At 65.0% G+C, this 9,882-nt stretch overlaps 3 protein-coding genes across 5 annotated transcripts in view; all 3 read right to left on the bottom strand.

Moving 5' to 3' along the window:
- The window catches only part of GJC2 (gap junction protein gamma 2), a 5,070-nt gene extending 3,181 nt beyond the window's left edge, over positions 1-1,889 (bottom strand). Inside the window, exons 1-2 of the mRNA XM_029941728.1 lie at positions 1,223-1,889; positions 6-329 (exon numbers count right to left, since the gene is read on the bottom strand). Of these exons, the coding sequence (XP_029797588.1) occupies positions 6-329; positions 1,223-1,381 (483 nt within the window). The 5' untranslated portion in view covers positions 1,382-1,889. The remainder of the gene's footprint in view (positions 1-5; positions 330-1,222) is intronic.
- The window catches only part of IBA57 (iron-sulfur cluster assembly factor IBA57), an 18,553-nt gene extending 11,985 nt beyond the window's left edge, over positions 1-6,568 (bottom strand). The window contains exon 1 of the mRNA XM_029941448.1: positions 6,419-6,568. The gene's annotated coding sequence lies outside the window, so the exon portion shown is untranslated. The remainder of the gene's footprint in view (positions 1-6,418) is intronic.
- An 847-nt stretch (positions 6,569-7,415) lies between these two features.
- Positions 7,416-9,882, bottom strand: part of GUK1 (guanylate kinase 1) — a 6,622-nt gene continuing 4,155 nt past the window's right edge. For 2 of the 3 annotated variants that reach the window (XM_029941449.1, XM_029941452.1), the window contains exons 3-9: positions 9,745-9,778; positions 9,360-9,401; positions 8,951-9,047; positions 8,065-8,203; positions 7,895-7,979; positions 7,695-7,780; positions 7,416-7,609 (exon numbers count right to left, since the gene is read on the bottom strand). In XM_029941449.1, the coding sequence (XP_029797309.1) occupies positions 7,574-7,609; positions 7,695-7,780; positions 7,895-7,979; positions 8,065-8,203; positions 8,951-9,047; positions 9,360-9,401; positions 9,745-9,778 (519 nt within the window). In that variant the 3' untranslated portion in view covers positions 7,416-7,573. Of the gene's footprint in view, positions 7,610-7,694; positions 7,781-7,894; positions 7,980-8,064; positions 8,204-8,950; positions 9,048-9,359; positions 9,402-9,744; positions 9,874-9,882 lie in introns of those variants that run through there. The other variant, XM_029941450.1, reaches the window with a different exon arrangement.

Genomic DNA, 9,882 nt, shown 5'->3' with positions numbered 1-9,882 from the left:
CGGGCCAGGCGGTGCACGGCGTACCCCAGGTACATGACGGACGGCGTGGAGATGACGACGATCTGGAAGACCCAGAAGCGCACGTGGGACAGCGGCGCGAACGCGTCGTAGCACACGTTGTCGCAGCCCGGCTGGCGCGTGTTGCAGGTAAACTTGGTCTGCTCGTCCGAGTAGATGGACTCCCCGCCCACGGCCGTGAGCACGATGCGAAAGACCACCAGCACCGTGAGCCACACCTTGCCCACGAACGTGGAGTGGTTGTGGATCTCCTCCAGCAGCCGCGTCAGGAAGCTCCAGCTCATGTTGGTCATAGGGGCGGGGGACGGGGCCTGCGGACCGGGAGCGGAGCAGAGCTCAACCCCAGGGGGAGCTGGGGCCGCAGGCTGCAGGGGCTCACCCCGGGGCGGGCGTGGGGGAGGGCGGGGTGGGAGGTGGCGGACCCCGGGTGCCCAGAGCCAGGGACCCTGCCTGCGGGGAGCCACGGCAGCCCCTCCAGGGGCGCTGAGCCCACCCTGGGTCCTGACCCGGCCCTGGGGATGGATACCGGAAGAAGCCAGGGCCTCCGTGGGCAGAGGCTGGGCACCAGCCAGCCGGCAGCAGCACTAGCGCCCAAGAAAGCCCCGCCCCTTGCAGGCCGCATCCCTTCCCCAGCTCCGGGGACCCCACACCAGGCCCAGGGAGCCACAGGGGCGTGGGGCCAACAGGGAAACCAAGGCCTGCCGCACTCAGGGTCAGCTCACATCCATGGCCCCCACCCCTCACCCCCAGGTAGCATGCAGGTCACTAGAGAGGGTCCCCTGGAGGCCTGTTCCCAGCATCCCGGAGCCCTCTAGGCCCCCAGGTCCTCAGCCACCCACTGGCCCTCGTCCCCAGACCCACCCCATGGAGCCCCCGCTGGCCCCCCAGACCTTGCAGCCCCTTCTGTCCCGTCTCCCCCCCGCAGTGCACCCCTCCCCGCTTCCTCCTCCACACCCTACACAGGGCGTTTGCTTCCTCTGTCTGTTAGGAGGACCCTCTCAAGGGACCTGCCGCCAAGCCCTCTGGGCTGTTTCCCTCTCTAGCCGTGACACCACCCTGCCCTCTGCAGTCTCCTCGGAGCCCAGGATATCCCCTTGGGGAAGCCAAGTGAACTCAGGCATCTGTCCAGGGTGGAACCGGTCCCATGAGTCACACAGACACCAGGGCAGCTGGGACACTTGGAGACAGCCACAGGGCCACTCACCATGTTCCAGACCAGTGCCCCCTTGCAGATCAGCTGATCCCTGGGTGGGCCGGTGCCCGAGGAGAGAAGCCCACTGCCATTCACCCCTGCAGCCTCCAGGAAGGGGGGATGGGTTACAGCCTCGCACCCCTGCCCTCCCTCATTCACCGCCAAGGCCATTACCTGCTTCTGGGTAGTCTGGGGACAGGAGCCCCCTGACTGCCTGATGCCCTGGCCCCCTCCCTCTGGAATGGGCCTGGCAGGCAGCGTGGGCAGGCGTGGGACGGAGCAGCAGAGGCCGACAGGGACAGGGGCTCCGGGAGGCTCCACTTTATGCAGCCGGGGCCTCTCCAGGGGGTGGGGGCAGGAAGAGGGGGCAGCTGGGGTTCCTGGGGAAGTGACCCTCCTTCCTCACATCTGTGGGCAGCGCCCCTCTCAGAGCCACACCATCACACGTGCTTCTCAGATGCACACCCACATGGGCACTCAGACACACATGCATACGGTGGTACACACAGACCCACAGACACACGCCTGTGTGTGCACACACTTACAAGCAAGTGCACAGACATTTGGGGCACTGGCTGGCTGAGTCGGCTGACTGGCTCCTTATTTCTGCTTAGGTCCTGATCTCACAGTTTGTGAGTTCAAGCCCCATTCTGCCATGACAGCATGGAGCCTGCTTTGATTTCTCTCTCTCCTCTGTCTTCCTCTCTGCTTCTCCCCTTCTCTCTCTCTGTCTCAAAAGAAATAAACTAAAAAAACCCACAAATGCACAGAGGTTCGCTTGGATGTTTGTACAAGCAGTAAGACACGCACAATCACATCTTGATACATTTATAAACAGATACACTGGCACCCATGCACACACACTCCCAGGTATGCGGACCTGCACACCCGCTCCTCTGAGGCTGCCTTCTCCAACCCCCATCTCAGGCAGTGACTCCCGCTTCTCCCTGGTTCTAACCTCAACTCTTCCAGGATATGTCCCTGTCCCCAACCACATCACAGGAGGCTGACACCCACAGTCCCAACCCACAAGAACCCAGAAAAGGGGTGGCAGAGGGGCCCCACCTCTTCTCTTCCTCCCAAGACAGAGCCCCAGGAGAAGTGGAAGAGGAAGGGCCCTTGGTGTGTGGTATTTAGCACCCAGCTCTAGGCATGTGCGGGAATCTTACTATAGGGTGTGCCAGTTCTGGGGCACTGTGTGCCCACCACGCCCATGGCCAAGGGAGGAGACCTGCAGGGGGGCTCTCGGACTAGCTCTAGCTCAGCACTGGGGCAGACACTGCCTTGAGGTGTAAGGGTCAGCGGCCCAGGGATGAGATCTGTCAGGGAGACAGCACACATCACAGCCGGCCCTGCAGAGCCTCAGCTCAGGAGGTGACCTGGCCAGCTGGAGTTGGAGGGAACGAGTCTTCTCTCCTCCATCCCCCTGCACGCTGGGAGGGGCAGGCTCCCTTTGGGTGGGGGGCAGAGACTCACAGGTGGTCCTATCAACTTTAGGGTTCTCACTGCCTGGGGGTTGTAGACAGGCGGGGGCAGGGAGGGGTGGCTGGAATGTCCCACGTGGTCTTGGGTTAGCGTGGAAGACCTGAGTCTAAAACCCGTGTTAGCTGAACATGACACAGATAGCTCCGAAGGGAACGCAGCAAGCATGAATGGGCGGATGGGTTTGTACACACGCGTTTTCCCTTGGCCGTCAGCTCACATGGTGGAGATATGCAAACATCCCAAGCAGCAAACACGCACGTCGTGGGGTTCGCTCTCTATAAAGAATGCTGCACTTATGGAGAAGCGGCTGGTGCCTGGTTGGGGACAGGAAAGGTGCCAGGGCACATGCTTGGGGGGGGAAGCAAGGACCCACGAGTTGGGGCGCACACCCCCATGTGCGCACTGACGCACAAAGCATATGCACATGGCTACAAGCTCGCCGCAATGCTTACAAACGCGCGCCCACGCGCTGACGCGTGAACCAATGCACATAGCATGCACGTGCACATGTGCCCCGATGCCCACAGGCGCGTGCCCACGTGCCAACTCGCGTGAACTGACGCACAAAACATGCACATACACGCCCACGCGTGCACCAATGCCCGTGCGCACACGCCCACGCACCGACACGGGCGAACCAACACACAAAACAAGCAAATGACCGTGCCCGCGCGCGCGTGCGCCCTGATGCCCACAAAGGCGCACCCACGCACTGACGTGGGCAAGCGGACGCACAAAGCACGCACATGACCACGCCTACGTGCCGACACGCGCGAATCGACACACAAAGCACACCCACGCCCACATGTCCACAAGCACGCGCATGGTCACGCACCCGCCCAAACATAAGCTCACAGCCATGCACACAGACGCCCAAAAACCACCAGGTAACAGGGAGACCGGAGGAAACAGTCGGAGAGGCTGCTGCGGATACCTGACATCAGCACAGCTGGGGGTGTGACTACAGGGGAACTGAGGCCTGGACAGGGCGGCTGGACAAGGAGACCTGAGGGCCACGTGCCCCTGAGACCCTGGGGGTGCCCCCTGGAGACAGATACCACCCCCAGACCTTAAGAAGACCTTAAGAGGTGATTAAATGTCACACGAGACCTTGTAGATTAAGTATATGCCAGGAGGGACCATGGGGTGGCTCTCAGGAGATGACCTCATGTCTTCTGAGATCCTGGGGGGCGGGGAACCCTCGGGAGACAAACACGTCTCTGGAGACCCCTGGTGGGGGGGGACCCTCGGGAGATGACCACGTGTCACTGGGGGAGCTGGGGGAGCTGGAGGGCAAATGCCCTGGTGCCCCGGGTGGGCTCCAGGACAGCAGGACAGAGAATGAGGAACATAGACTTCTGTTCGTGAGAGGCAGTGACACAGGAGCACCGCCAAAGGGCTGTAAAGTGACTGCACTGCAGTCCCGTCCTGCCCCATCACTGGGAGCCCCCTTTCCAGTGCCCCCCACCTCCATGTGGCAGCTCGGTCTCTGGAGGCTGCAGGCAGGAAGCGGGGACCTTGGCTGATGGCTCCTCCTGAAACCCTGACCCTAAGGAAGGGTGACCGCCTGGCGGGGAGTAGCAGTGCTGGCTCGCAGGGACCTGTGCTCAGGTCAGATGCGTCAGAGCAGGTGTGGGTGGGATCACACTCAGCGGGATCCAGCTGCAGGTGTTCAGGCTGGGTGTCAGGGTCTGGGAGGGGACAAGAGCAGAGCTGGGGGAAGGGAGGACTTCGGGAGGAGGGTGGTAAGCCCCTGTCACCCCTGGGTCTGGACAAAGGTCCTGGGAGTGAAGGGGGCATGCAGGGGGTTGAGGGCCAGGGCCTGCCCAGCCACTTCCTTCCCATCCCTGACCCGGCTTCCTCCCAGGAGCCCCTCTCAGGGAAGGCGGGGCTTCCTCCCACAGCCAGGGCTGCCACCCGCCCCCAGTGCTCAGCTCACTGAGTATGCAGTGGGACCCTTCGCTGGGAACCTCAGGGCGCCAGAGCCCAGCCCCTTCCTATGCATGCCCAGCCCTGGGTGGCCCCTCGCTCACATGTGAGCACCTGGATGGCCCTGAACTTAACTCAGAGCTTAGAGCCCAGGGCCTGACCCAGCCGTCGGACTCAGCCAAGGTCTCCCCTTGTCTGATCTCTGGCTGTTCCACAGGGTTCTGTCCTCCATGTCCCTCCCTGGGCCCCTGGACCCCTGTCCTGGATGCCCCAGTCAGGTTCCACCTGCCCGGTCCCCAAACCTGTGACCTTCTGCCATATCCATCTGCCCCCTGCAGCTCCCAAGGGTACTCTTCCACCTGGTGCGCCCTGTGTCTCCCCTCCCCAGCCCCTCCCCTAGGATCCCCCTCCCTCCCCCAGGTGCCCCTCGGTCTCCCGCTCTCAGCCCCTCTACCAGGTGCCTTTCTCTCCTCCCCAGCCCCTCCCCCAAGACCCCTTCAGTCTTCCCTCCTCAGCTCCTCCCCTCTCCAGCCCCTCCCCCAGGCTACCCACAGTCCCCTCTCCAGCCCACAGAGGTGCTGTTTCCATGCCCCCTCCTGCTCCGACTCCACCTACAGGTTCCACCTGCACAGTCCACTCTTGGGTCACAGGCCCAGGGCTGGGTCCCAGGGAGCCCTCACAGGTCCTAGGGCCTTCCTGGTGCCCTCCTGCCCAACTCAGACACCCACCCGTGTGCACAGGTGCACACTCACCCACCTGTCTCTGCTCACACACACAAGCCTCTGCTCCAGGCCCACTACACGGGTGCTCAGCAGAGGCAGGACGCACCGGGGGAGCTCGGCCAGGCTGGCGGCAGCCCTCCTCTGCGGCCACAGCACCCCGCTCAGGACCCAGGGCCCTCTGCCTGGCTTCCCCTGCAGCCCAGGAAGTGAGGAGTCCTCCCGTACAGGGGCTATGACTGCAGAGCGAGTCATGGTGGTTCTGGGGCCGCTACCGTGGGGGCCTGGAGAGAGCCCTGGGCGTGGGGACCTCAAGGGCCCCCCACCCTGGGGCCTTCCAGACCTTCCCAGGTACCACCCGCAAGGGCAGGTGGCCGCGCCTGACCTACAGCCAGGCCTGGTGCCTCCACCTTCCTCCCCCCACCCCCAGCTCCTGCCACCCCTGCAGCCCTCCTGTACAGACCTCACAGCCCACACCATTGCTGTGCCCACCTACCCTCTCCAGGTAAGCTCGCCACAGGGCTGGCATCCTGCCCAGGCCACCCGCCCTCTCCCCATTCTCGCCTGGGCCGCCCAGACAACTCACTCACGACATCTGTGGTACACCGGGGGCCGCTTCTGGAGAACAGGGGTGGGGTCTGCTCTCCATGACCCCTGGGGCCCAGCAGGCACCTGTGAGCCCTTATGGGGGGCCCCCCCCAGGCCAGGTCAGGAGCGGTGTGCTGGGCGGGCAGACCTATCCACCCGGTGTGTCTGCCTTCCCAAGCTCCCTGAGCAGACTGAGGCCCCAGGGCCTCGGGACACACTGCAGCTGCCTGGTGTGCGCTGGCCGGACCACCGTGCCCTGAAAAGCCCCAGCTGCTGGGGAAGGTCTGAGGAGCACCCTCTCCCCTTCCTGCTCTGCAGCTGGCCTGCTCTCTCCTGGGACTCCATGTTCCCCCGCCCCCACCACAAGGGAGGGTGGGACCTGTCAGGAGAGACGAGCCTGGACCAGAGACCCTGGGCCCACAAACAGGGTGCACGATGCTCAGCCCCAAAGGGCCCCCCACACCTGGGCCCCCAGGCAGTGCCCTACCTTTTCCAAGCCAGGAAATGGGAGTCCCTGAGCCCTTCCACCTGCCGGCAGGCTGAACACTGGCCTTCCCCGGGGCGTGTGCTTGGCCGAGTCCTGGGCCCGACCCAGGGCCACCTCTCGCCACCAAGCACAATGCGGGGGGGAGGGCCTTCAACGGCTCCATTGTTCCCCCCCAAGGCCTGGGGTCTGAATCCCCGATTGTCCCTGGGGCTGGACAGGGCCCAGAGAGAGAAGGGGCCTCCCCTACTCGCCCCCCCTTCCTCTGCACATCCGTCTGGCCCCGCCTCACCTGCCTTCAGGCCTGCTGGGGGGGGGGGCCAGTAGCCCTCAGATCCAGGCCAGGCCCCCACCTGCCCTTCTCTCTGCAACTGAGCTTTGCGACGGAGTCCAGCCTCCCTGTCCACTCCCTGCCACCTCGGGTCTGTGTCCGCGGTCTGGATCCCACCAAAGCAGCATGGCCTAGGCCCGGACAAGGGCTGGGGAACAGCAGCTCTCCCACGCAGCACGGAGAAGCCACAGCAGCCCTGACTGGAGAGGGGTGGCCTCTACTGGTGCCTTTTGAGACTCTGGGGATCGGGGAACCCCAGCAGCGGCCCCCACGCGTCCTCCTGGCGGACCACGCACCAGGTGGAGTGGGGCACTGGGCATACACAGGCCCCCAGCATGCAAGGGTTGTGCTCCCTCCTGCATCCACAGGTCCCGCGGGTGGTGGCCACCACCGCAGCCCAGCTCAGGGGCCAGGAGAGGAGGGGGCAGGATGAGCCCAGGCCCTGCTCCCCGCAGGCGTGAGGCACCTACACCAGGCCCGGTTTTCCAGCAGCCTCACCCACTCCACGAGGGCCCCACCCCGCAGCCCCAGGCCGTCCTCGCTGACCTAGGGCAAGGGCAAAGGAAGGCCCAGGAAGGCTGGGGGCTGGCGGCCAAGAGTGGGGGTCCGTGGTGGATGGGTGTGTGGCCCGGACCCCAACACCCTGGCTCAGGACGGCAGCCCACAGGCTCAGGAGCACTAGCAGGTTTTATTACGACATGGGCCTGGTTCCCACAGGAGGAAAAAAGGGGGGCCCAGGGTCTCCCAGGCATGGCGGTCTGGGCGAGGGAGGTGCCGGCCGAGGTGCATGGAGTCCCCACCGGGGAGGATAGAGCTGGTGGGCCCTCTCAGGAGTGGCTGGTCCTTTGGGCCTTCTTGATCTCCTGCACAGGGACAGAAGGGTGTCACCATGGCCCGTCCCAGCCCCCAGCCCCTCGTGCAGGACAGAGTCCCCCCTGCACAGCCCACCTCAGACAGTGCCTCCTTCAGGGCCTGATAGGCCTCGTCCAGGTTGTCATTGATGATGACCAGGTCAAACAGACCTTGCTCCTTGCCTGGGGGGAGGGGAGAGGGGAAGGCAGGGTCAGCTCTGGTGACCGGGCACCCTGGCCCCCCTCAGGTGGGTGAGGAGCCTGGGGGGACGGCAGGTGGCCAGCGCCCACACTCACAGCTCTCCACGTCAGCGCGTGCGGCAGCCAGCCGCCTGGCCAGGCTCTCCTCAGTCTCCGTGCCCCGCTGCCGCAGCCGCTGCTCCTGAAGCATGAGGGAGGGTCAGGGCCTCGGGGCCGGCCCCGCGCCCACCCCTCGCCCCAGCCACCCTGCCCGGCCCGTCCCCCACCAGGACGTCCAGCGAGGGCGGCTGCACAAAGATGTAGATGGGCCGCAGATCTGTCTTCTTGATGTTGCGCACGCCTTGCAGGTCCACGTCCAACACGCAGATGCGGTTCATGGCCTGCACGGCCTGCACGGCCGCTTTGCTGGAGGACAGAGGGGCGGCGACGGCTGAGTGGGGCTTCCAGGGTGTAGCAGCCCTTCCCGGCCCCAGAGAGCCTCTGCAGGGCGTGGGCCTGGCCAGACATGAGCTCAGGAACCTACTGGGAGCCCCGCACCTCCTCCACTTTCCAGAAGCACATGCGTGCTGGGTCCACTGCTGGGCTGAGGGTGGCTATGGGAAGTGGCAGGAGGGCCCCGGATGTCACTGCGCAGCCCCCCGGGGCTCCAGGCACCCACCCAACAGCCCCAGTGAACCCCCTCTGGGGGCCCACTGTCCTGCCCAGCTGCACCCAGAGCCCAGGATGGAGCAAGAGGAGTCTCGTGGGGTCTCTGGCTCACCCTTGCCAGCGGCTCAGGGCCAGGCTGGGCACACAGGCTGGCCTGGGCCTCTCAGCCAGGTCAGGGGAGCAGGCAGGGAAGTACTGAGGACTGGGTGGGCACCCCCACGCCAGCCCACAGCTCGGAGAATGAGCAGAGTACAGCCTGTGGTCCTAGGAGACCCAGATTTCAAGTCCTCACTGCGTGCCCATCCCTAGCAGGTCCCACAGACCCCACCATGGCCTGGCCAGGTGGCCCGAGGTGGCTGGGAGGAGGGGTCCTGGAGAGCTCGATCCCTGGCAGGGCTGGGTACCTGACTCCAACTACCCAGACGACCCCCAGAGGGCCCCCTGCCTAGGTGGAGCCAAAGGCAGAGCCCCTGGAAGGGCGTGGAGGTGCCAAGTGTGGCCCACCTGGTCCCGTACAGGTTCCCCGAGAACTCGGCGTGCTCGATGAAGCCACCAGCTGCGATATCCTTCTGCATCGCCTCCCTGGTCACGAAGTAGTAATCTGCCAGGAGGGGCCGTCTAAGTCTTGTCCACAGCCATACCGCCGAGGGCTTGGGCGCTAAGCGTGGCCAGAGCCAGCATCTCCTGTGCACCCGTCGGCCCCACAGAGGGCACTAAGCCCGGATCAGACACACACTTGATACCAAGAAGAGCCTGGAAACCACTGGCCTCCCAAAGGAAGGCCAGAGGCCCAGACAGTGTAGCCTCAGAAGGGGGGCCCTGGACACCACCAGCCTAGGTAGGGAGGAGCCAGGACACTGCTGGGGGGAAGGTCCATCTCTCAGATGAGACCTGATGTGAAGAGTGAGCTCACCTTTCCCATTCTCTTCTCCAGGCCGTGGGTCCCTCGTGGTGTCTAGGAACAAACACCTGTGACCGATCTGGGACCCTGGAGCCCTTACACGCCATGTATGGCCTTCCCTACAGGGCCAGCTCGGCCTACAGGCCGGTGTGGGCGCTCCAGGTCAGGGGTGCAGTGTGAGGCCCCAGGTCAGGGGGAGTGTGTGGGTCCCCGGGTCAGGGGGAGCAGTGTGAGGCCCCGGGGTCAGGGGAGCAGTGTGGGGCCCCGGGGTCAGGGGAGCAGTGTGAGGCCCTGGGGTCAGGGGGAGCGTGCGGGGCTCCCCCATGGGTGGGTCTGCAGGCAGCCTGGCCCCACCCCCAGCATCCCTGCAGCCCTCCTGGCCCCACCCGGGCCTCACGGGACACGCTGAAGCCGAAGATGCTGCCGTGCTCCTGGAAGAGTCTCTTGAGCAGGGTGCTCTTCCCTGCCCCAGATGGTCCACTGAGGACGACAGGCCTGGGTCCTGACATCCCTGCGGGGGGGGGGGGGGGGGGGG

The sequence above is a fragment of the Suricata suricatta genome, chromosome 6, assembly GCF_006229205.1.
Source record: "Suricata suricatta isolate VVHF042 chromosome 6, meerkat_22Aug2017_6uvM2_HiC, whole genome shotgun sequence".
NCBI lineage: Eukaryota > Metazoa > Chordata > Mammalia > Carnivora > Herpestidae > Suricata > Suricata suricatta.
The sequence above is the reverse complement of the archived record's forward strand: the minus strand, read 5'-3'. Positions and strand labels throughout refer to the sequence as shown.